This window comes from Psammomys obesus, unplaced genomic scaffold (assembly GCF_907164565.1).
Source record: "Psammomys obesus unplaced genomic scaffold, mPsaObe1.curated_primary_1811, whole genome shotgun sequence".
Lineage (NCBI taxonomy): Eukaryota > Metazoa > Chordata > Mammalia > Rodentia > Muridae > Psammomys > Psammomys obesus.
Window position 1 is genome coordinate 57,287,583 of NW_026585895.1, and position 25,364 is coordinate 57,312,946.

General features: G+C 55.2%; 2 protein-coding genes across 2 annotated transcripts; both read left to right on the top strand.

Annotated features, from left to right (window-relative positions):
• Positions 1–1,086: 1,086 nt before the first annotated feature.
• Fut7 (fucosyltransferase 7) lies at positions 1,087–5,332 on the top strand. The gene is made up of 3 exons (XM_055600350.1): positions 1,087–1,189; positions 1,818–1,900; positions 2,019–5,332. Exons 2-3 carry the CDS (start codon positions 1,891–1,893, stop codon positions 3,032–3,034), a joined length of 1,026 nt encoding a protein of 341 aa, XP_055456325.1. The 5' UTR covers positions 1,087–1,189; positions 1,818–1,890; the 3' UTR covers positions 3,035–5,332.
• Positions 5,333–6,003: 671 nt separating this feature from the next.
• Abca2 (ATP binding cassette subfamily A member 2) lies at positions 6,004–25,362 on the top strand. The gene is made up of 48 exons (XM_055600131.1): positions 6,004–6,140; positions 9,371–9,464; positions 10,498–10,609; positions 10,687–10,850; positions 11,098–11,225; positions 11,374–11,484; positions 11,729–11,947; positions 12,316–12,683; positions 12,927–13,086; positions 13,833–13,961; positions 14,058–14,225; positions 14,302–14,398; positions 14,728–14,901; positions 14,971–15,073; positions 15,143–15,257; positions 15,369–15,559; positions 15,691–15,841; positions 15,915–16,119; positions 16,274–16,438; positions 16,540–16,720; positions 16,807–17,019; positions 17,443–17,639; positions 17,721–17,903; positions 18,126–18,310; positions 18,415–18,535; positions 18,780–19,016; positions 19,096–19,302; positions 19,508–19,610; positions 19,694–20,013; positions 20,088–20,301; positions 20,389–20,494; positions 20,583–20,694; positions 20,785–20,845; positions 20,944–21,118; positions 21,201–21,316; positions 21,391–21,538; positions 21,610–21,733; positions 21,871–22,003; positions 22,088–22,205; positions 22,303–22,481; positions 22,765–22,906; positions 23,010–23,144; positions 23,294–23,397; positions 23,470–23,562; positions 23,670–23,772; positions 23,858–23,995; positions 24,076–24,276; positions 24,684–25,362. The coding sequence occupies exons 1-48, from the start codon at positions 6,075–6,077 to the stop codon at positions 24,717–24,719; spliced, it is 7,305 nt and encodes a 2,434-aa protein (XP_055456106.1). The 5' UTR covers positions 6,004–6,074; the 3' UTR covers positions 24,720–25,362.
• The last annotated feature ends 2 nt before the right edge of the window (positions 25,363–25,364 follow it).

Here is a 25,364-nt window from a genome sequence, read left to right on the forward strand (position 1 = left end):
GCAACAGGCTGCAGCTGTGGGTGAGGCTGGGGCAAGGGCCCCAGGCAGCCTGGCAGTACAAACAGGAAGGACAGCAGGTTCTGGCAGCAGAAGCCTGCGGCCTCCAGCTGACAGGATGGCCTCCTTCCTGCAGGTCTCCACTGCCTTCTGATTTCCTGTCACAAGGAGAAAAGGCAGGGTGGGATGAAGTGAGGTCTGAAGCCAGGGTGTAGTTCTCCTGGGGTCACCGTACTTGGGGAGAAATGGAGAAAGATGCCAGAGGTGGAATCAAAAGGGCAAATACCACTATGGTCACCTCACTAAGGCCAGAGTGACTAGAACAGCAAGGGCACAGCTGCCTACTCCATGGCCATCTTTAGTTGTATCTTAAGTCAGCTAGATAGTTTCTAATGGCACCCACACCCTCCCTTCCCCTTTAGGCATTTTGCAAGCTCTCCACCACAATCTGGAGGATATACCCAGGCTGTGGGGGTGAGAGGGGGAGGGCACCACTGAGGTGCTAATCAGTCACCTTCTCCTGCGCTCACCTCTGCCCCCACCATGGGTCTGCGGTCAGTTACTTGGTTCCTGTCTCAACAGAGCCATGTCATGTGAGACCATGGCTAGGGGGGCCAGGAGTCCTAGAAGCCAGGGGTGAAATAGGGCAGGGCTGAGTGAAGTATAAGAGGCAGTTCCTAAAGGGGATGCTGGGGCAGCATATTTGGCCAACAGTTTCTTTTCTTCCAGAACTCTTGGTCTGGATCTCTGGGACATGGCAAGCCAGGCTTGTCTTTCCCCATATGGGGCCCCACAGTGTGGCAGCAGAGTGGGAGATCTGGAAGCACCTTGGCTAAAAGCCTTGTATAGGCTGAAGCACTGGGTGCCCCTGCCAGGCCACCCTACCCTGGTCTGCATCTCCTGATAGGGGGGTTGGGTGAAGGGCAGAGGAACCTTATCCCCAAGCTGTAGGTTAGCCCACCAGGGCCAGCTGGAAGGAAACCAAGCAAGCCTGGACCTGAGGCTTGGACTAGTCTTCCTGATTCTGGAGTGGGTGCCAACACCCCTGCCGACCAGCTTGCCTGCCTATGTCCAGGACACACAGACTCCTTCCCTTTCCAGACTGGAAAGCCCCCTGTTGGGATAGCAAGAAGGAAGTGACCTACAGCTCTTCCAGTCCACCCAGGACCTTGGGCAGAGCCTACAGCTCAAGGTTTGTATGCCCTGAGGTCTCTCGTCAGAGAAAGATGTGCATCCCTAGCCTCCCCCACTCCCGCCAGCCAGCTCTGGGTCTGCCCTTGAGGGAATGTGCTGGTCAGACTGTGATGGGAACCTTTTTTCTCCAAGTATTACGATTCTGTGGACAAGGCAGGGGCTGGGTGGGATGGCCTCTGAGAGTAGCAGTTTGTGATGCCTGAGGGTCTTCGAGAACAGGGCCAGCTCAGTGGGGGATTGGAGGAAGTGGGTGTAGTGAGGGAGGGAGGGGACTCTGTGGTATCCTGGCTGCCCTGCGCTGTGGATGGGGTACTTATTGTGCTCTGTGCTTTTGTTCAAAGTGCTCACATAGGGGCTTTCCTTTTCCTGAGTGCAAACAGGCCTTCTCCTCCATTTGCCTAACTGGTTATTTCTAGGGACCAGCAGGGTTGGGAAGGGGCCCCTGTCTGTTTCAATTCCCTCTTTCAGTAGAGGACAGGGTAGTTGGGGTGGGGTTTGATAGTGGTTGATGCCAAAGACTGAAGGGGTAGGGCGGGGCAGAAGCGGGAAGGTCCCTGGCTTCCCTCACCTTGGGTAGATGAAAAGAAAGCATCAGAGGCTGAGCTGAGGTGCAGCTGTGATTTCAGGGTGCATCTATTGGGGAGGCAGCTGTGATTTGAAAACCTTGTTTCCTTGGGTGACTGATTCCAGAGGCCGTGGATGAGTGCTGGTGAGTGCCTGGCCCTTGAGGGGGTCCCAGCTGGGGATGATAGGGATTTTATGGGTGTCTCTAAGCCTAAGGTGACATGGCTTCTCCTTTTTTTTTTTTTTTTTTTATTCTGCTTCAGGGTGCAACCCCACCCGAAGGCTGAGAGCCTGGGGGGTCCTGGCTGGAGGTGCAGCACTCATATCCCTCTGGCTCCTTTGGTTACTGGGATCAGGTCCTGGAGGTGCCCCAGTGCCTCAGCCCACAGTTACCATCCTTATCTGGCACTGGCCTTTCACCAGCCGGCCTCCAGAACTGCCTGGTGACACCTGCACTCACTATGGCATGGCCAGCTGTCGCCTGAGTGCTAACCGGAGCCTACTAGCCAGTGCAGATGCTGTGGTCTTCCACCACCGTGAACTGGAGACCCGGCAATCTCATCTGCCCCTGGATCAGAGGCCACAGGGACAGCCTTGGGTCTGGGCCTCCATGGAATCACCCAGTAATACCCATGGTCTCCATCGCTTCCGAGGCATCTTCAACTGGGTGCTGAGCTATCGGCGTGATTCAGATATCTTTGTACCCTATGGTCGCTTGGAGCCCCTCTCTGGGCCTACACCCCCACTACCGGCCAAAAGCAGGATGGCTGCCTGGGTGGTCAGCAATTTCCAGGAACGGCAGCAGCGCGCAAGGCTGTACCGGCGCCTGGCCCCTTATCTGCAGGTGGATGTGTTTGGGCGTGCCAGTGGACGGCCCCTGTGCCCTAATTGTCTACTGCCCACTGTGGCCCAGTATCGCTTCTACCTGTCCTTTGAGAATTCACAGCACCGAGACTACATTACTGAGAAGTTCTGGCGTAATGCTCTAGCAGCTGGTGCTGTGCCTGTGGTTCTGGGACCTCCTCGAGCCACCTACGAGGCTTTTGTGCCACCAGATGCCTTTGTGCATGTAGATGACTTCAGCTCAGCCCGTGAGCTGGCTGTCTTCCTTGTCAGCATGAATGAGAGTCGCTATCATCGCTTCTTTGCTTGGCGAGACCGGCTCCGTGTACGGCTCCTAGGTGACTGGAGGGAACGCTTCTGTGCCATCTGTGCCCGCTACCCTTATTTGCCCCGCAGCCAGGTCTATGAAGACCTTGAAAGCTGGTTCCAGGCTTGACCTCCTTCTGCTGGGAGAGGATGTGTGTGTGGAAGACTGATGTTGAAACCAAAGAGCTGGACATCCAGCCTCTTGGGTCACCAAGGAACTAACCTGAGCCTTGGGTCAGTGAACAGAAAGGATATGAGAGGAGCAAACTGGGCTGGAGAAGCCATCTGGATAAGGAAGCTGGTGGGCCCTAAGTAGGGATCCCAGAAAAGAGGCAACAGCATGGAGGGGGTTAATTAGGAGCATATCGCACAAGCTAATCAAACAGGAAAGGCAGCTGAGCACCCCTGACTTACCTTGAACATATCCATGGTTCAAGGCTAGATGAAATGGGGAGGCAGTATCTCTGGGGCTGGGAACATCCAAGGCTGTGATTAGTGGGGCCCTGAACCTCCACAATCACGGTGCTAGAGGGATGTAGGACCATATTCTATATCTGGGTGCAGACCATGAGCTGAGCCTGGGGTGTGTGAGAAAGGGCAGTGTGGCTGATTCTGGGCTTTGGGCACCACAGTCCCCTCAGGGAAAGAGGCACCACTAATAAAGACACTAACACAAATCTCCTGGGTCAAGTCTGCCAGGCAGCCACGAACACCAGCCAGCCTCCACTGCTTCTTCCCTCCATCAGCCATTGGGGTTCTTGTTTCTGCCCAAGAGACTTGCTTAAGTTGCACCTTACCAGGATCCCTTTACTCCCCTCTCCAAAGCCCATGGCACAGACAGGTGTAGGACCTGTAGTCAGACATATCTGGGGCTGGCGGTACCACATGTCGTAGATCTCAGGTTGGAGGGGGTCCTATGTGACATGGCCCCATTTATGATGGCAGGTAGAGAACATTCGTGAGGGGATTCAATGAAGATCTTGCTGCAGAAGAAGCATCTATGTTGGGGATGAGGAGAGGAGATGAGGGGCTGTGTCTGATAGGTTGAGCTTCTGGGTTAGGTTGAGCTCCTGGGTTGGGTCTTGGGTTTGTCCGTGCCTTGGGGGTGGGGTGGCAGGGCAGGCAGGAAGCTCCCCTCCCCCTGTGGTTTGTGGGAAAGGCCTGCCCATGGCTTCCTGCCCTGAGCCAGCCCCATGTGCTCACTGGGGAGAAGGAAGTGTCCTGAGGCTAGAGGTGGGTGGGGCTTTGTGTCCTCTCCCATGAACCCAGGAGTAACCTCTCCTCAGAGAAAGAGCTGGAAAGTGGGGGGAAGCTTTAGCCCTCAAGGTTTTCATCCACTTTAAGAGCAACCTGCATGTCGCCGGCACACAGCCTCCACCCTCCTTTCACAGGTGGGAAAAAGCCAAGCTGGTAAGCAGCCGGCAAACACCACCCACAGGATTTTTCCATTGCTGGCGCTAGTGGTCCTCTGCTGCCCCCTGCCGGCATATGGAGAAATTAGTCCTGCAACAGTATCGTTAGGCCCACCAAAATAAACATCAGGCTTCATGTGCAGAAAGCAGCCAGGCTTACATGGGTATGTATGGTGTGGTGTGGGGTAAACCACTTATGCTGGGGACAGCCTGTCTTCCGGCTGTACTCCCTCACTGCTCACAGCTGCAGTATGGGTAGGGTGGTTGAGGCATGATCTGGCAGCCACATTGGATGACTGGAATAAATCTCACACTTATGATGCCTCAGCACCATTTTTTAATATAAGCCTAACCTTACCAGGCCAGAATTGGGGCTCTCTCACCTTTAGCAGTTTCCAGTTATGCACTCTCAACCCTTCATATGGCATGTCTACTATTTGTGCCTGGCTGACGTTTCTGCTGCCCAGACTGCTGAGCTGCTCATCTGCGTGGAAAGCACAGATAGGCTGCAGTTACCAACTCTCAGAGGCCTGTGCAACTTCAGCTTTCTTGTTCTAAACTCAGTTAAAACTCCCGAGAAGCCTGTTTGGATGACATCCTGGGCCCCAAAACAGCTTAGCCCACAGCTGTCTCCATCTGCATGCTGTGGATGTGTATCACTTCCAGGCTCTGTAAAGCAAAATTCACTTCCACTGTGTCTCTCCTAACCACTTAAAGTGCTCAACTTTGTGTATGTGTGTTTTAGACAGTCTCATGTAGCCTAGGCTGGCTATAATCAAGAATAACTCCTGAAGTCTTGATCCTCTGGCCTCTGCCTTTCTGGCGCTGGGATTACATGTGCATGGTTGCTCTCTATTATTTTATTAAGATAGTATCTCTCTATGTATCTCTGGCTGGCCTGGAACTCTCTGTGTAAACCCGGCTGAACTTGTACTCCAGATACCTGCCTGTTTCTGCCTCCTAAGTGCTGAGGTTAAAGCTGAGCTGCCATGCTCTGCTGTTGCCCTCCATTTTGATAATCCAAACAAATGTCATTTCATCAGCAAGTGGCTCATCTATAAGGGACACAGAAAGTTCTTGTGAGGGTGGTCTAAACACAGCAGTCCCTCTTACCAGGCTTCTCTTTAAAATATCTGGCACCCTATGCTCTTGGGCTACATGCTGCATCTCGAGCCTTGTTGTAACCCTAACCCTGACATTGTTCATCCTACATGGATGAGATTCTCATAATGGGGCGATGTCCTTCCTCTAAATGACTGACTGACCCTGCTTTTTGTCTCTACATTCGAGGAGTGTCAAGCTAGTGGTGACCTGATGGGGACCAAGTCTCCTTTAGAGTTCCAAAAGAGACAGTAGAACACCTTGGGGATCCCTCTACATAAATCTCCCAATTGGGGGCTAGTTCTCCCCAGGCCTCTGAAAGGTGTGAGCCCAGACCTTGGGAACACTGCATTACTCCTGGGTAGGCCCAGTGAGTCAAGAGGCCTAGCCCTGTGCGCAGGTGCAGGCGGGCCTGGGCGCCCCCTGGCGGGCACCGGGGCACCAAGACGCCTTTAAGTGAGGGCGGCAGTCGCGGGCGCAAGAGTGAGTCTCAGCAGCCGCGGCCGCCGGGGCGGAGCCTGAGAGGAGCAGGTCCTGGACGCACGAGCGCCCCGCCCCCGCGCGGCCGATGCCGAGCTGCGCGGCGGGCAGTGGGGCGCGGGTGGGGCGCGTAGAGGAGCGGGCCGCGGCGCTGAGGCGGCAGAGCGCGGCCCGGCCATGGGCTTCTTGCACCAGCTGCAGCTGCTGCTCTGGAAGAACGTGACGCTGAAGCGCCGGAGCCCGGTGAGCGACCCTCGCCCGCCCTCCGGGGCTCGCAGGCCGTGCGCCCAATTTGCGGATGCGCTCGCTCTTCACTTGCGCGTGCAGTGCCCAGGCACGCGCAGACCCTGGGAGGGCTCCACCGGAGACCCTGTACGGAGCCCGCTGCCTCCGCAGGGTTCCGGGGCTCCGGCAGAGGGTTCGGCGGTGCCTTGGTCCTCTGACACTCGGAGCGCTCGGCTGAGTCACCGGCCGGCGCCCTCCTCAGCGCTCCCTGGCAGGCTGGGTTTGGGGCAGGTGGTCCCTGGATTTCAGCTCCAACGAGGCCCAGGTTCCCGGGACAGAGCGCTAGCTGGGACACACCATTCAGCTTAGGGACTCTGCACCGCTTCTGGAGCTCCCATAGGGACCTGTCTCTTCATTTCGTTTACCGATACTCTTTCTGCCCTTGGGCAGGCACCTTAGGCTGAAACTGGTACCAAACAGCCCTCGCCGCTGCTGTTGCTGCTGCCGCCGCCCTGCCGCTGCCGCTGCTGCTGCTGCTGCTGCTGCTGCTGCTACTGCTACTGCTCCTCCTCCTCCTCTTCCTCCCCCTCCAAAACCTCCACCTCCTCTATCGTCTTCTCCTCCTTCCATCATCTCTTTTCCTAACCCAGCCTGCCATAACCACAACCCTCCTGCTTTCTCATCCCTGTGAATGTCCTCTTTGTACCGGCTAGACCCAGTCAAATTCCAGCACCTCTTTGTCCTTTAGGGCCAGTTTCTCCTGAGGCTGCCTGCCCCTCTAATTTCTTCTAACTCGGACCTTGTGGGGGCTGGGTTCTGGCGAGCTTCTCAGTACCTGTCTAGGACAGCCAGCACATAAGAGTATTGGGGTAGGAATCCTGGGTGAGAAGCTGGATAGGGGGCATAGATGGCGTTGGCCTTGGTTTTTATCCCAGTCCTTGGGAGGGCAAGGGCACCCAGTCCTGGGCCAGCAAGAGTATCTGTGGGCTCTTGGGATTTTCCAGAATGGCACCTAAAGGAAGGACCCTATCCAGCTCATACCCAGAGACTCCTTGGGCAGCGACACTCCTCCTGTGTTCTTCTTTGAGAACTTCAGGTGCATAATAAGAAACTCTGGTCTGTTGGCAGGGTGGGTAGCAATCATCACCATGGCCTGGCAAGATTCCTGTGGGCACCTGGCCCTGGCTGATAGCCAGGATTGGGTACATTCTCTGTCCTGGTTGTTTGGAACTGGCTGGTGTGGGATCTGAAGGAGCAGACGTGTGACTCCAGCATTTGAGTCACTGGAGAAAGGGACACAGAGTGAGGATGTAGGCATGCCTCAGTTGCTTGTCAGGAAGACCCATTCAGGGCTTGGGAGCAGAGGCTAAAACATAGTTCCTGCATCAGATAGCATCACACCAGGCTCTGAGAAGAGCACAGTGATTTCACAGTCAGGTGGAGGTGCAATGGCCTTTTTCCTAAGACTGATCCCTGCCTGCTAGGCGGGGTTCCCATTCTTTAGCATTCCCAGAGACCAGTTAGACCACAGTGAAGACCCTTAGCCTATGGCCACAGTGAGGTGCCAGCAGGCAGACAGTCTTTGCTGGGCTCGGGGGTGCACCTATGCAAAGCTTATGATTTGGAAGGAGACCTCAGGACTTTTGCCCTTCCTGCTTCCTTCTCCCAAGTACTAAGCCTCAATTGTCCTGTTGTTGAGTTGCACGTGGGGCACGGGTCTACTCTGGCATCCTTAGGAGGACCACCAGTATTGAGTAGCTGTTTTGGAAGACCCCAACATCACACTTGGATATCACCTGTGTCCCCCCAACCCTCCACCACAGCAAGCACGAGGCTGCTCACGCCCAGGGTGAACATGGAGACAGTGGACCAGGGTGGAAGCACTGGACTTGTCTTAAGGGACAGAGTCCCTAGGTCACTTGCTGTCACCCAGGTTCGACACCTAGGTATTGCTGGACCTGTGCTGTGAGCCTGTAACCTGATGCCCCTCTGTTGCCCTCCACCTGCCAGCCAGGACTCATTCTTCCAGCAGCTCATGCACAGCCATTGCTATAGTGATAGGAGAGACAGCCTAGCCTGTGCTACAGGTACTCAGGCAGATGTGCCCAGGGCAGGGCGGAGGTGCCCATGGTAGGGCAGGCATTGGTAGGACTGTCTCTTGAGCTATGGCCCCTGTCACCAGCCACTCTGTATGTGTGAAATACATTTGTCTTGCATCCTTGGGTGCACATAATCCTCAGCTGGCCCTGGACTCCATCTTGGCTAAAAAGGAGACTGGCACAGGCTGAGGCGGGTGTGGAGTATGGACACACAGCAGGGTATTCTGGATCACAGAGAGCTATTGTCAGAGCACAGTGGGCACAGCCAGGGACAGACTGGGCACGGCCCTACACCACTCCTGGGAGGGGCTTCAGAGTCTGCTTCCAATGGTGATGAGGGTTCAAGAGGCCTGATAGTACAGAGCCGGGGAAGAGGACTGCTCTAGTGGTGGTTTCCTATGATCTCAGAGGCAGGAGCTTCATGATATGTTTCCTGGCCTTCCTCCCAAGCTAAGGTGGGGGCAGGAATTGGTAAAACCCTGTTTTCTAGGTGGCACTGGAGTTGAGTCTGGCCCCCAGGGTTTTGGTAGTTCTGGCCTACCCTGACAACCTGGCCCTGAGAGGTTAGGGACCATGTTGGCTTGAGGCCCAGGGCCCTGGTCATAGGCTAGGTCTTGCTCACACTAGGCCTCATCTCTGTGAGTCCAGTACAAAGTTACAAGGGTGCTTTAGCAGAGGAGAGGAGAGGAGAGGTGCATGTAAGGGCTCAAGGCAGTCAGAGACCACATGTGGCCAAGGTATGCTCCAAAATCCCACTCAGGTGGCCCAACAGGTTGGCAGGGAGAAGATGAATTGGGTAAACAAGTAAATGGTTAGAGTTGGTCTTAATCTGGTTGATTTGTTCCTGCTGGCTTTTGACCTCTTCAGAGGATAGGTGGTCCATGGTTTGGCAGGCACAGTCTAGGGTGGAGGATAGGGAACCCAGTTGGGTGGTATCACACAGCATTCAACATCTTGGTGCACTGGGAGGGACTAGGATCTTGGCTGGACCTGAGAAACCTGTGCTGATCCTTCATGGCCACTGGGTGCACATGGCTTGGCTGGTCCTTCAAGGTCAGGAGAGCCTAGGCCAGGACATGTTCATCATGTCCAGCCCTGGGCAGGTAGTGGACAGACTGCATATAGCCTTATGTGGACCACCCTTTCCAGTGGGTCCTGGCTTTTGAGATCTTCATCCCGCTTGTCCTCTTCTTCATCCTGTTGGGCCTGCGGCAGAAGAAGCCTACCATCTCTGTGAAGGAAGGTGAGGTGCAGGCATTGCCTGGGCATGTGGGTGGGCAGGGAGGGATAAGAGTCTTTTCTGTGCACGTGTCAGCCTGAGTGTGTCCCCAATCCCAAGACTTCCTGAGGCCATGGCCCAAGTGCCCTATCCCCATGTTGTCCTGACCACATGTCTTGGCTAGTCTGTGGAGGGCATGGCCGGCCATTGTGGCCATGAATGACAGTGGTGCCTGTTTCTGGAGGGTCCATGCATTCATTAGTCTCCTCTGTTCTGTTTTGACCTGCCCCCACCCTGCATGGTCTCTTGTCTTCCTCGGCCCGGCCTGCATGCAGTCTGTAAGTGAGCAGCCATCTCCTTTTTGCTGGCTCAGGTGGCAGCCATGGATGGCCTGGCAGGTCCTCCTGGTATAGCTTAAGCACCCCTACTGCTTGCATTAACAGCCTCCTAGCAGCTGGGTCCAATAGAAGCCCCTGCCTGTGGTCAGGACAGGCTGGCTTATGACTTTGGGTGGTGGACTATGATACGGGTGGTGGAGGGTAGTGAAGGGCCAGGCCACCTGGGCCATAGCTGGCACCTTGGTCAAGCCACTGGAGTATCTTCTTGGCAGGGTATCTGTGAGGTCATCTGGCTGTTCTTTCTAAGGGTGAGGTTTCTGGGTTGAGCCTGGGCTAGCCTGAGATGAGGCTGCAATGACCTGATGACCTGAAACTTTCCCTTCAAACTCCTTTGGGCTGTTGCACTCACTCTGCTAACCAGTTGGTCTGAGAGGTCAGAGGTCACTACTAAGGGGTACCTCAGGTGCTAACCTTGTCTCTGTGGGGAGGTGGATTGATGGGGCATTTGGGCACTGCATAGGCTAAGGAGGGATGTGCTGGGAGTTACAGGGATGGCAGGTGGACCCCTGACCTCTGACCTGCAGAGTCATTTGCCTTAGCATAGCTGGTGGCCAAATGCTCTGTGCCCCAATCCTATTCTGCTTAAAGCTGCTTTTCCTTCCTGACTGTCTCTAAACATCTTTCTTGGCCCCCATCTTCCCCATTCTTGATCCTACTAGCTTTTTACACCGCGGCACCACTGACATCTGCCGGCATCCTGCCCGTCATGCAATCACTTTGCCCTGATGGCCAACGTGATGAGTTTGGTTTCCTGCAGTATGCCAACTCCACGTGAGTGCCCCTACCCCATGCCTTGGGAACCAGCTACCCCTACCCTTACCAACAGCTGGTGTTTTATGATGTTTTAGGGTCACCCAGCTTCTGGAACGCCTCAATCGTGTCGTGGAGGAGGGCAACTTGTTTGACCCAGTGCGACCCAGCCTGGGCTCAGAGCTTGAGGCCCTGCGTCAACATCTGGAGGCCCTTAGCTCTGGCCCCAGCACCTGGGAGAACCACGCAGCCAGACCTGCAGGTGTTCCCTGCATGGGGATGGCTTGGGGGAGGGCCTAAGCACTACTGTCACTGGAAGCCTGCCTGCTTCATCACTCTAGGTCATAGCCTGCCTCTGGCCCTGGGCCCTTGTTCTTCACCACATTGTCCCTTACTTGTGTGCTTTAAGCAGGCCCAGGGTGGTACTGGTAGCTCTGCTTAGAGACTATCTGGGACATCTTAGCCCCAGCTAGAGCCAGACCCTAAGTCCCATCTTCCTGCCTGTTTAGTGTCTTCCTTCTCCCTGGACTCGGTGGCCAGGGACCAGAGGGACCTTTGGCGTTTCCTGATGCAGAACCTGTCACTTCCCAACAGCACAGCACAGGCCCTCCTGGCTGCCCGTGTGGACCCTTCTGAGGTGAGGTGGAATATGTATCAATGGTAGCCTCTGCTTTTCCCATGACCCCAGGTCACAGCAGTGTTGGGGGAGGTGGGGAGCTGTAAGGATGCCTGAGTTCCTCTCAGGCCTCTGGAGCCACTACTGAGCCAGGTGCTTCACAATACAGGTCTATCACTTGCTTTTTGGTCCTTTGCCTGACCTGGATAGGAAGTTGGGTTTCCTCAGGAAGCAGGAGCCCTGGAGCCACCTGGGTGGTAATCTTCTATTCCAAATGGAGGTGAGGGGCCTGTCCCTGGGAGATGGGTGGAAGAAAAGGCTCTTCCTTAGTTACACGTAAATTCTGAGGCTCTGTGGTATGCGTAGGGAAGTGGAGGCAGGATGATGACTTAAGTGCTCCCACAGCACTGGGGACCCTGGGGACAAAGCCAGCACAGTGACTGGTCAGGGAAGTATCTTGGGCTACCTTAGGGCCTTCTTGGTTGGTATGTAGGCTTTACTAGTCCCTGGTGCCTTGCCCCCAGGAGTGGTTGCTGGCTCCTGCCCTCCTGGAGCAGCTCACCTGTGCACCAGGCTCTAGGGAGCTGGGACGGATTCTTACCATGCCTGAGGGTCATCAGGTAGATCTGCAGAGCTACCGGGATGCTATCTGCAGTGGGCAGGCTACCGCTCGGGCCCAGCGCTTCAGTGATCTGGCCACTGAGCTCCGGAACCAACTGGACATGGCCAAGATTGCCCGGCAGGTGAGGGCCTTCCTGCCAGTTGGCCAGCAAACCTGTTGACCAGCCTGGAGAAGGTGCTGGGGCTATTTGGAGACTAAGGGTGTGAGGCTGCTCCCAGGCCATGCATAATATGGCTTATAATTGAGCATTCGGTACCCACTACCCAATTTCAGGCCTCAATTCCCTTCCATTTCTCACCCCCAGCTATACCTCTAGCCCTGGCCAAGACTTCCCAAACTGCAGATCCTCTCTCATCTTCCCCAAGCACTGTCCCCTGCTGATATCCCCACTGCTCCACTTTTGATCTTAGTCACTTCCCTGGGTCACCTCCAACCCAGTTCACCCTGTCTCCTGGCCTGCATTTTTCACATGTCTGGTCTTCTCCTCAGCTGGGCTTGGATGCCTCCAACATCTCAGACCCCCAGCAGCAGGCACCGTCCCCACAGAGCCTGCAGGCACTCTTAGGGGACTTGCTGGATGCTCAGAAGTTTCTACAGGATGTGGATGTCTTGTCAGCCCTTGCTTTGCTGCTGCCTCAAGGTGCCTGTGCTGGCCGGGGCCCTGCATCTCAAGCTAGCAGCCTGAGTGGAGTGGCCAACAGCACTGGAACAGGGGCAAACATAGGTCCCAACATCACCACTGAGGAGGTCACCCAACCACCTGCCACCCCTGCCTCTCCTGACACTCTGCAAGGCCAGTGCGCAGCCTTTGTGCAGCTCTGGGCTGGCCTGCAGCCCATCTTGTGTGGCAACAACCGGTAGGTCGGCAGCAAAGGGATAGGGAGGAGTAAAGTCACAGGTAGTGGGGAGTTGATCCCATTGCCTGGCCCCTTTGCACAGATCATTTTGGAGTCCCATTTGATATCTGGCCCTACATTTAAGTGCACCCCATACCTGACCTTAGCCCCACCTTAGCCTGGGCTCCTGTTGAGCCATCCCAAGTGTCCCATCCCGCTGGTCCTAACATCCCTGCCCTGCTCCTGGTGCTTTGTCTCTGCCAGCACCATTGAGCCTGAAGCACTTCGGAGGGGCAACATGAGCTCCCTGGGCTTCACAAGCAAAGAACAGCGGAACCTGGGCCTTCTTGTGCACCTCATGACCAGCAACCCCAAAATCCTGTATGCACCAGCGGGCTCTGAAGCTGACCGTGTCATCCTCAAGGTGTGTGTGTCTGGCACATTTGGGTCATGGGTTGTGCCTGTCTCTCCAGCAGGAGCACAAGCCCAGCAAGAGCCTGATTGAGGGCTCTGCAGGCCCAGGACTCCATGTAGGACTGGTAAGAGCTGAGCTTGACTTCATGAAATCTGGATACTGTGTGCCTGGCCTGGGGAGTTTCAGGGCTGGGGGTATAGTGGCACTTGGCAGCTTTTCTGTTGGCAACTCTGGAATGTTTCTGCAGAGATGCATTGGAAAGACTGGCTGGTCCTGTTAGAGTGTCCCCTGCCACTTACTATGCTTGCTGGGCCAGGGTGCTATGTTTAGAGACCTCCACTCCCACCCCTGACATTAGTAGCATCAAATGAACAGGGTGCAAGGAGTGTTGGAACCTGGGGAGAGGGTTTGTTGGAACAGTGTAAGCCAAGGCTGGAAATGGGTGTGACAAGGCCTGGACCTTGGAGGTGTCCTTGGGAGGAATGAGGACCAGACATCAGGTGTTCAAGGGGCATGTGGAAGGATAGGAGGAACGAGTTGGGAAAGCATGCGTGGCTACTGTGGTGGGATTCAAGGAGGTCTTTTCAGTTTCATGTGGATACTATAGAAGGGTGATACAGAAACCTCTGGGTAGATGTTTGGCCTCAGTAAGGGTAGGAGTTGGCCTGGTCCCTTGGGCATATGAGAATGTAGAGGACTCAGACTGGCTTGGATTCTTCCTGGAGCCCTGTGCCCCAAGCTTTCATTCTCTGCAGGCCAATGAGACCTTTGCCTTTGTGGGCAATGTGACACACTACGCCCAGGTCTGGCTCAACATCTCCTCAGAGATTCGAAGCTTTCTGGAGCAAGGGAGGCTGCAGCAGCATCTACACTGGCTGCAGCAGGTGCTGTGGGGACAAGGTGGCTGGGCACCTAGGTGGACTCTTCTGCTTAGAGCTGAAAGGTGTGAGCCACACCCTGAACTCAACTCTTGACCCCAGTATGTGGCTGATCTGCGGCTGCACCCTGAAGCAATGAACCTGTCGCTGGAGGAACTGCCACCTGCCCTGCGCCAGGACAACTTTTCACTGCCTAATGGCACAGTCCTTTTGCAACAACTGGACACAATTGACAATGCAGCCTGTGGCTGGATCCAGTTCATGTCCAAGGTATTGTGGGTGAGCCCTATGACCCTGTCTCCCCCGGCATTTTCAGGGCTAGCTCCAGTGATAGCCCTTTTTCCAGGTGAGTGTAGACATCTTCAAGGGTTTTCCTGATGAGGAGAGCATTGTCAACTACACCCTCAACCAGGCGTACCAGGACAACGTCACAGTGTTTGCCAGTGAGTTTCTCTCCCTCCTCCCACAAGGTCCTGTGTCTTCTACAGACCTACATTCTCACTGACTCAGCCCTGTTATCTTTCTGTTCCTTAGCCCAAACCTCTTCACCAGTTCCATGTCTTCTCAAATCTCTCCCATTCTCCTTAGCCTGTTTCCCTTTGGTCCCACACTCACATGCTGGCTCTGCCCCATCCCCCTGTTAGTCTTCAGCCATGCTCCAGCTTTTCCTAAGACACCTCATCTGTCCTATTACCACTCCTGGAGTACTCACTTTACAGTATGTCCCACCCATGCTCTCTGGCCATACACTCCACCAGTCTCCTGTTCCCAGGCGTGATTTTCCAGACACGGAAGGATGGCTCTCTCCCTCTACACGTACATTACAAGATTCGCCAGAACTCAAGCTTCACTGAGAAAACCAATGAGATCCGCCGTGCTTATTGGCGCCCAGGGCCCAACACGGGTGGTCGCTTCTACTTCCTCTATGGCTTTGTTTGGATTCAAGGTGAGAGGCTAAGCCCAGATGGGATGGGAGTCGTGGCTGGCCTTGCCCTAACACTGCCTCCACCCACAGACATGATGGAGCGTGCCATCATCAACACATTTGTGGGGCATGACGTGGTGGAACCTGGCAACTACGTGCAGATGTTTCCATATCCCTGCTACACCCGTGATGAGTGAGTGTTGGCCTACAGAGGTTTGGGGGTCTCAGGCCCAAGCCCCACTTCACACCTGTTTCCCCTCAGCTTCCTGTTTGTCATCGAGCACATGATGCCACTGTGCATGGTGATCTCCTGGGTCTATTCTGTGGCCATGACTATCCAACACATTGTGGCAGAGAAGGAACATCGGCTCAAGGAGGTGAGTCTGGCCAGCTGCAAGACCCCCTTCCAGCAGGCTGTGGGGAGGGCAGTACAGGTCTGTCCTCTCTGGGTCCCTGCCACAAGGTAGCTATGCTGTCCCACACCACAGGTGATGAAGACGATGGGCCTGAACAATGCTGTGCACTGGGTGGCCTGGTTTATCACAGGCTTTGTGCAGCTGTCCATCTCAGTGACTGCTCTAACTGCCATCCTCAAGTATGGCCAGGTGCTCATGCACAGCCACGTACTCATTATCTGGCTCTTCCTTGCTGTCTATGCTGTGGCCACTATCATGTTCTGGTGAGTGCTGCAGGGAGCTGGGAAACCCCCAAAGATAGGCAGGCCCTTACTTGGAGCAGGGGCAGACCACGTGGGCTGCAGGCCCAGAGCCAGGGGTTTTGGGGCTAACAGCTATGTGGTCTCCACTCCAGCTTCCTGGTGTCTGTGCTATACTCTAAGGCTAAATTGGCCTCAGCCTGTGGTGGCATCATCTACTTCTTGAGCTACGTTCCCTACATGTATGTAGCAATCCGAGAGGAAGTGGCCCACGATAAGATCACTGCCTTCGAGAAGTGCATTGCGGTGAGGATTGTGGCTGGGCAGGGCCAGTAGGTGTCCATCTCCAGCCCACCTACTGACACCCCTCTTTCTGTAGTCCCTGATGTCCACAACAGCCTTTGGCCTGGGCTCCAAGTACTTTGCTCTGTATGAAGTGGCAGGTGTGGGTATCCAGTGGCACACGTTCAGCCAGTCCCCAGTGGAAGGGGATGACTTCAACCTGCTTCTTGCTGTCACCATGCTTATGGTGGATACAGTGGTCTATGGCGTGCTCACTTGGTACATTGAGGCGGTTCACCCAGGTACAGGCCCACCAGTGGAGGGATCTGGGGTGGGACAAGGTCACTGGGCTTCCTCCGTCCTCCGGGTGGCATTGTGGTAGATAGTCACCTTTGGCCTTGTGGTAGATAGTCACCTCCAGGCCCTTGATCAGCCTCTCGCCTCCTGGATTCCCAGGTATGTATGGGCTGCCCCGGCCCTGGTACTTCCCACTGCAGAAGTCCTATTGGCTGGGCAGTGGGCGAACAGAGGCCTGGGAGTGGAGCTGGCCATGGGCACACACACCACGCCTCAGCGTTATGGAGGAGGACCAGGCCTGCGCCATGGAGAGCCGGCACTTTGGTGAGGCTAGGGTCAGAATGCTGACTGGGGTGGGTGCTGGGTTTGGGGGCCTTGGGTAGCCTTAGTGCTGCCCCCATCCTACTGACCTAGCCCTGATACAGAGGAGACACGAGGTATGGAAGAGGAGCCCACCCACCTGCCCTTGGTCGTCTGTGTGGACAAGCTCACCAAGGTCTATAAGAATGACAAGAAGCTGGCCTTAAACAAACTGAGCCTCAATCTCTATGAGAATCAGGTGGTGTCTTTCCTAGGCCACAATGGAGCTGGCAAGACCACTACCATGTGAGTGTCTAGGAACAGAGTTTAGCCTTCAGGGATATGGTTCCCTCTGGATATGGTGGGTTGTGACTCTACTTTCCCCACTCCAGGTCTATCCTGACTGGACTGTTCCCACCCACATCGGGCTCAGCCACTATCTATGGGCACGACATCCGCACAGAGATGGATGAGATCCGTAAGAACCTGGGAATGTGCCCACAGCACAATGTGCTCTTTGACCGACTCACTGTGGAGGAGCACCTCTGGTTCTACTCTAGGCTTAAGAGCATGGCACAAGCGGAGATCCGAAAAGAGATGGACAAGTGGGTACAGCGAGGGGACAGACAGGGCATGGTGTGAATGGGATAGTGGATGTGAGCAGAGTCAGTTACTGTGGAATTCAGGGGAAGGGGTGGGGATGAGATGAGATGAGAGCTCTCCATGTTCCTGTCCACTGTTGTTTAGCCTGTCTCCCTCCCATCCATTGCCTTCCTGTCTGCGATCACTCTGCTCTTGACCCTCATTTTCCTGTCCATCATCTTCCTGTCTGATCCCTCCCATAAACCACCCTCCTCTCTGTCACTGTCTTATCCATATGTCACCTTTCCGTCTGTCACTCTGGTTCTTTACCTTCTTGCCCATCACTTTTTTTTCTCTTTATTGCTTTCCATTCACCACCCTCCCATCTGTTCATTAACTCCCCATTCATCACCCTCCCATCCATTGCCTGCCTATTGGGTCCACAGGATGATTGAGGACCTAGAGTTGTCCAACAAGCGACACTCACTGGTACAGACGCTGTCTGGAGGCATGAAGCGCAAGCTCTCAGTAGCCATTGCCTTTGTGGGTGGCTCTAGAGCCATCATCTTAGATGAGCCCACTGCTGGTGTGGACCCCTATGCTCGCCGTGCTATCTGGGACCTCATTCTGAAGTACAAGCCAGGTGAGCAGGATGACAGGCTGGCCATAGTGGGTATGGATATCTTTGCCTGCTCCTCACTTTATTTGGTTCTGTACCTACCAGGCCGCACCATCCTCCTGTCCACCCACCACATGGATGAGGCCGACCTGCTGGGGGATCGCATTGCCATCATCTCCCATGGAAAGCTCAAATGCTGTGGCTCTCCCCTCTTCCTCAAGGGTGCCTATGGCGATGGGTACCGCCTCACATTGGTCAAGCGGCCTGCAGAGCCTGGAACCTCCCAAGGTCTGTGCTGAGACTACTTGAGCTAGCCTCTGCACCTTCCTACCCTGTGACTCCCTACCTAGGAGAGGTGCATCCTCACCCTCACTCCATCAGGACCCATCAGGATACCTGGTGGGCTTGGACAACTCCAAGCCTCTGCATGACTTGCCCATTAGGTTCCCATTGAAGGTCATCCTTCTTCAACCTCCTATGAATCCCCTTCTGCTCCCCCTTCCTTCCCAGAACCAGGGCTGTCATCCAGCCCCCCGGGTCGTGCTCAGCTGAGCAGCTGCTCAGAGCCCCAGGTGTCCCAGTTCATCCGCAAGCATGTGGCTTCCTCCCTGCTGGTCTCAGACACTAGCACTGAACTCTCCTACATCCTGCCCAGTGAGGCTGTCAAGAAGGGGGCCTTTGAGCGCCTCTTCCAGGTGTGAGGGCTGGACTTGGTGGTTGGGGACATGGTGAGCCCGTAGGAAAGATGGACACCCCTGCCTACATTCTATGGCACTGGCCTCACCCAGCTTCTTTGCAGCAATTAGAGCACAGCCTGGACGCACTGCATCTGAGCAGTTTTGGGCTGATGGATACAACCCTGGAGGAGGTGTTCCTCAAGGTGTCTGAAGAGGACCAGTCACTGGAGAACAGTGAGGCTGGTGAGAGTACCCACAAAGTGCCCCTGGGGATATTGCTTCTTCGATTCTGAAAGCGATACCAGTATAGGCTCATAGTGGAAGGCATGGTACCCAATAATCTACCTGTGAACAGGTATATGAACTAGAAGCTGGGATCAAGCCAGGGCCTGGTGTCATGGGTGGGCAGTAGAAACTAAAGTACTGAGCTGTCCTGGAGTGCCATAGCCCCAAGCCCTCCCAACCTCACTGCCTCTGTTCTTTGCAGATGTGAAGGAGTCCAGGAAGGATGTGTTACCTGGGACAGAGGGCCTGACATCTGTGGAGGGTCAAGCTGGCAACCTGGCTCGATGCTCAGAGCTGGCACAGTCCCAGGCATCACTGCAGTCTGCATCCTCTGTGGGCTCTGCCCGCGGTGATGAGGGCGCTGGCTACGCTGATGTCTACGGTGACTACCGTCCCCTCTTTGACAACTTGCAGGACTCCGACAATGTCAGCTTACAAGGTGGAAGCTAATGGGGAGGTTGGGGAGGGTCCAGAAGGGTGGCACGGAACTGGTTGCTCACCCCTGACTCTCTGCACAGAGGCAGAAATGGAGGCCCTGGCTCGGGTAGGCCGGGGCAGCCTCAAGCTAGAGGGTTGGTGGCTGAAGATACGACAGTTCCATGGGCTCCTGGTGAAGCGCTTCCACTGTGCTCGCCGAAACTCCAAGGCCCTGTGTTCTCAGATCCTGCTGCCTGCCTTCTTTGTCTGTGTGGCCATGACCGTAGCATTGTCTGTCCCTGAGATTGGTAAGGCTACTATCTGGCCCTTGGGAACTCTCCTCCATCCCTCTCCCCATACTCTGAACCTTATTCAGGGGCTAATTAGAGGGCGCTGCCTCCTGGGGAATCATACCCCTTTGCTTGGCCCTCTCTGTGTTGGGAAGAGAGAATGAAGATCTGGGGGCTAGTCTCCAGTAGTTGGAGCCTGCCCAGGCTCACACTCTCCCACCAGGTGACCTGCCTCCACTGGTCCTGTCACCTTCTCAGTACCACAACTACACCCAGCCCCGTGGCAATTTTATTCCTTATGCCAATGAGGAGCGCCAGGAGTACCGGTGAGGCCATGGGCTGGGGCTGTAGCACAAAGGAGGGTAAGAGTTGAGATGTAACAGCTCCTAACTCACTGCCGTGCCCTTAGATTACGGCTGTCACCTGATGCCAGCCCCCAGCAGCTGGTGAATACATTCCGGCTGCCCTCTGGTGTGGGTGCCACTTGTGTGCTCAAGTCTCCTGCCAATGGCTCCCTGGGGCCCACGCTGAACCTGAGCAGTGGAGAGTCCCGCCTGCTGGCTGCACGGTTCTTTGACAGCATGTGCCTGGAGTCCTTCACACAGGGGCTGCCACTGTCCAACTTCGTGCCACCCCCACCCTCGCCTGCCCCCTCTGACTCACCCATGTTCTCAGAGGAGGACTCGATGCACGCCTGGAATACTTCCCTGTCACCTACTACTGGACCAGGTACTACCTTGTGGGAGGCTGCTGGGGCCACAGCCATGAGTGACCCATCTCATTGTGCTGCATTGTGCCCACAGAGACATGGACGTCGGCGCCTTCTCTGCCACACCTAGTGCATGAGCCCATCCGCTGTACCTGCTCTGCACAGGGCACAGGCTTTTCTTGCCCCAGCAGTGTGGGTGGGCATCCACCCCAGATGACAGTGGTCACAGGTGACATCCTGACTGACATCACTGGCCATAATGTCTCTGAGTACCTGCTCTTCACCTCTGACCGTTTCCGGCTACACCGGTGAGTCATCCTGGAGTGGCTGTGAACAAGGGATACCTGGCTTGATGGCTACCTTGCTTAACTGCCCCTACCTCCTGTCTTATACAGATACGGAGCCATCACCTTTGGTAATGTTCAGAAGTCTATCCCAGCATCTTTTGGTGCCCGGGCCCCACCTATGGTGCGGAAGATTGCAGTGCGAAGGGTGGCCCAGGTCAGTTCCTTCCCTGGGTATTTTGGACCTGGTCCTATGCATAGTGACTCTCAGCCTGTGAGTCTCTGAGCCCCTTGTCCCTCTCCAGGTGCTCTACAATAACAAGGGCTACCACAGCATGCCCACCTACCTCAACAGCCTCAACAATGCTATCCTGCGTGCAAACCTGCCCAAAAGCAAGGGAAATCCAGCAGCCTATGGTGAGGAGGGTCAGGCTTGAGAGATGGAGAGAGTGCAGCTGAGCCAGAATGGTGGGTGCATGGGCCTAATGCTGTCCTTCCTGTGTGCAGGCATCACTGTCACCAACCACCCCATGAACAAGACCAGTGCTAGCCTCTCCCTGGATTACCTGTAAGTGAGGTCGACTGAGCTGGTTGAGGGGAGCGGGGGGGAAGCAGGACTACTGTGGTTCTGACCACCTGTTGGGATTGAGTGCTGTTCTCTTCTAGACTGCAGGGCACAGATGTAGTCATCGCCATCTTTATCATTGTGGCCATGTCCTTCGTGCCAGCCAGTTTCGTGGTCTTCCTCGTTGCAGAGAAATCCACCAAGGCCAAACACCTGCAATTTGTCAGCGGGTGCAACCCTGTCATCTACTGGCTAGCCAACTACGTGTGGGACATGGTGTGCCTCCGCATGGTCCTTTCCTGTCCCTATCTCCTCTCCTCACATCCGGTTCTCACCATCTGCTGTTGCCTTTTTGCAGCTCAATTACCTGGTCCCAGCCACCTGCTGTGTCATCATCCTATTTGTCTTTGACCTCCCGGCCTACACATCACCCACCAACTTCCCAGCAGTGCTTTCTTTATTTCTGCTCTATGGGTAAGCTGGGGAAGGGTGTGGACAGGCATGGGTGTGGCCAGGGATACCCTGTGACCACTGCTATTTGCCTACAGGTGGTCCATCACACCCATTATGTACCCGGCGTCCTTCTGGTTTGAGGTCCCTAGCTCAGCCTATGTGTTCCTCATCGTTATCAATCTTTTCATTGGCATCACAGCCACTGTGGCCACCTTCCTTCTGCAGCTTTTTGAGCATGACAAGGTAAATGTGGGGCTGAACGGGCAGCAGGGTGTAGCCTGGGGCACCACTGCTGAACTGTGTCTGTCCCCCAGGATCTAAAGGTTGTCAACAGTTACCTGAAAAGCTGCTTCCTCATCTTCCCTAACTACAACCTCGGCCATGGACTCATGGAGATGGCCTACAATGAGTACATCAATGAATACTACGCCAAAATTGGTAAGTCTGGCACGGGTGGACAGTGGAGGCCTTCAAGGCCCTCAGAGCAGCATGCCTAGCCCTCAGCTCCTAAGTTCCAGTGCTGGGATGACTAGGACTCCTTGAGGCTCTCAGGCCCTGAACCAGTGGTTCCACAGGCCAGTTTGACAAGATGAAGTCCCCCTTTGAGTGGGACATTGTCACACGTGGACTAGTGGCCATGACAGTTGAGGGCTTCGTGGGATTCTTCCTCACCATCATGTGCCAATATAACTTCCTGCGGCAGCCACAGTGAGTAGAGAATGTTAGGTGATGGCAGGGACCCTTGGTAGGGGTTGGTTGCTTGGCCAGCTCCTGCCAACTTTGCTGCCCTAGACGCCTGCCTGTGTCTACTAAACCTGTGGAGGATGACGTAGACGTGGCCAGTGAGCGGCAGAGAGTGCTCCGTGGGGATGCTGACAATGACATGGTCAAGATTGAGAACCTGACCAAGGTGGGCTCTGGGATGTGGAAAAGTTGGTGGGAATGGGATGGAGCCACACAAGGCAGGGGCCTCCATCCTTTGCTGAGTGGAAAGGCTCTTTGGCCAGGTGTACAAGTCTCGGAAGATTGGCCGTATCCTGGCAGTGGACCGCCTTTGCCTGGGTGTGCGCCCTGGAGAGTGCTTTGGGCTCCTTGGTGTCAATGGTGCAGGAAAGACCAGCACCTTCAAGATGTTGACTGGTGATGAGAGCACGACAGGGGGCGAGGCCTTTGTCAATGGACACAGGTGGGGTCACTGTGCCCTTTAGGATATACTTGGAGGGAGGCATGGATGTGTGTGTGTCTGTGTGTTACTGCTTCTAGGCACACAGCTGCAGGGGTGAGGGGTTGAGTGGCTGTCCATAGGTGCACAGCTAGGGGGTTGAGTTGGTGACCCTGCCCCTCAGGTGCAAAGGTGTGTGTGTGTGTGTGTGTAGATTGAGGGATGAGATGACCGTGCGCCCAGGGAATAGGAGGGCAGGTGTGGGGTAAACATATCCCCCTGGGTATTGACCACCCTCTGTCCCCAGTGTGCTCAAGGACCTGCTCCAGGTACAGCAGAGCCTTGGCTACTGCCCGCAGTTTGATGCCCTGTTTGATGAGCTCACAGCTCGTGAACACCTGCAGCTGTACACTCGGCTTCGTGGCATCCCCTGGAAGGATGAAGCACAGGTGAGGGTGAGCGGGAGCTAGCTGGTGGGTGTGTGTAGGCGGCAGGCCTGTGCTGGTGGGAGTCTAATAAGGCAAAGTCCATGCCTCATATTGTCCCTGCCAGGTGGTGAGGTGGGCCCTAGAGAAGCTGGAATTGACAAAGTATGCAGACAAGCCAGCTGGTACCTACAGTGGTGGCAATAAACGGAAGCTATCTACAGCCATTGCACTCATTGGGTATCCTGCCTTCATCTTTCTAGTAAGTCTCAGGGGTTGGGAGACAGGTACCCTTTTGGTCTTTCTATGAGTTGGAGAGGAAGGTGCCTTACCTTCCTCTGCTTCCTGGTAAGCCAGGATAGAACCATCTTGGATGGGCCATGTCTCTAGCTGAACTGACTCCTGCCCTAGGATGAACCCACCACTGGCATGGACCCTAAGGCCCGGCGCTTTCTCTGGAACCTCATTCTGGACCTCATCAAGACAGGACGTTCAGTGGTGCTGACATCACACAGGTGTGCCTCTTCCCAACCCCTCATGGGCCTCTGGCAATCCCTCTGGTGCCAGCCTGTGCTGTCTGCCCACAGCATGGAGGAATGTGAAGCTCTGTGCACACGACTGGCCATCATGGTGAATGGACGACTGCGCTGCCTGGGCAGCATCCAGCACCTCAAGAACAGGTGAGTCACACAGGGGTGCAGAAACTGTGCAGGGGTGAGCTCTGTCAGGCCATGCAGGGTGAGTTCCGTCAGTCACAAGGCTCTGGGCCGCACCTATGTCCCACCAGGTTTGGGGATGGCTACATGATCACTGTAAGGACCAAAAGCAGCCAGAATGTGAAGGATGTAGTTCGGTTCTTCAACCGGAACTTCCCAGAGGCCATGCTCAAGGTAGGTGTGATGGAATGGAGTAAGGGTGAGGGTATGCCCTGCTCTGGTAGCCCCTGATTGCCACAGCTCCCTGATCTCCTCCCAGGAACGGCATCATACAAAGGTGCAATATCAGCTCAAGTCAGAGCATATTTCTCTGGCTCAAGTGTTCAGCAAGATGGAGCAGGTAGTGGGTGTGCTGGGCATCGAGGACTACTCAGTCAGTCAGACCACCCTGGACAATGTGAGTGTGCTACATGGAAGGGGGTGTGTCTTCTTGGACTTGCCTGCACCACTTACCTTCACCCCCACACCTGTCCACAGGTGTTTGTGAACTTTGCCAAGAAGCAGAGTGACAATGTGGAGCAGCAAGAGGCTGAACCCTCAACCTTGCCATCCCCCCTTGGACTACTCAGCCTGCTGAGGCCCCGCCCTGCACCCACAGAGCTCCGGGCACTGGTGGCTGATGAGCCTGAGGACCTGGACACAGAGGATGAGGGGCTCATCAGCTTTGAGGAAGAGCGGGTAAGTGTCAGCATCTCCCACGCTGTTGCTTAGGCCACCCAGAGGCTCAGGCTGAAGGGCACAAGTGAGGGAACTAACTGAAGATAAACTGGCTTCTAGTTGTGGAGCAGAGAGGGACTTGAGTGGGTAGGGGGAAATTGGAATGGGCAGGAACCAAATGCAGAGCCCAGAACACACTGGAATCTTTGAAGACCCCATGTCAGAGTTGGGAAACCAGAGACTAGGGAGAGATACGACTGTGGCTATCACACTGGGTGAGGAGCAGACATCAAAGAGTGCTTAGTAGGGAGAGAATGCTTAGGGGAACTCCAGTCCCAGGCAGAGGTCAGGTACAGTGTGAACATCCTCAGCTCCCACTGGGGTGCTGAAGATGTCTTCCCAAACCCAGTTCCTCTGCTCTCCACCAGGCCCAGCTCTCCTTCAACACGGACACACTCTGCTGACCATCAAGAGCCACATCAGGGATGCAGCTGTGGTGGCTATAGCCCTTAGTCACACATGCCAGGCCCTGAAAAGGCAGGTTCAGGACCAAAGGGCTCCTGCCCTCCTCCCAACTACCACCCTCCCCAAATTGTGCCAAAGGCTGGCCTGGCCCTGGGCTGCACATACCCTCACCCTGCTTTGCCTTAAAGCCTTGGGTCCTGGCCCAGCCCATTACCCTGCCCAGCGCCATCCACCTTCCCAGGGTGACATGGGCTGCCCCAAGCTTCCTATGACCCTACTCTGCAGCGGCCCCAATTCTACCCAGGCCAGTATCTTGCACAGATGTCTTTTTGTGGACATCCCTGACTGCAGTTGGGGACTGGGCAGCTTGCCTACTTACTTTGCTTTAAGAGCCTCCCTCTGCTGTTGTGAAGAAGTTAGGCTACCCATGGGAAGCCATGAATGTGGCTGCCTCAGCCCAGGTGGAATAGCAGAAATGGAGAAGCTGGGCTTGCTGGCCAGGAGAGGGTCCACTGCTCCCTCCCTGTCCCCTCAAGCTGTCGTCGTTCTCCCATCCAGCTTCCTGTCCTTCCTGCCACCCATCTGGGAGCAGGACCTTGTATTTAGCGCACAGATGTTTGTTTTCAATAAATAAATTTAAAAAA

Bases quoted from the DNA above. Each gene is read 5' to 3' on its own strand.
- Abca2 (XM_055600131.1), top strand. From the start codon at position 6,075: ATGGGCTTCTTGCACCAGCTGCAGCTGCTGCTCTGGAAGAACGTGACG. The intron at 11,226-11,373 runs GTGAGGTGGAAT...TTCACAATACAG, and splicing joins CCCGTGTGGACCCTTCTGAG to GTCTATCACTTGCTTTTTGG. The intron at 20,302-20,388 runs GTGAGTCATCCT...TGTCTTATACAG, and splicing joins GACCGTTTCCGGCTACACCG to ATACGGAGCCATCACCTTTG.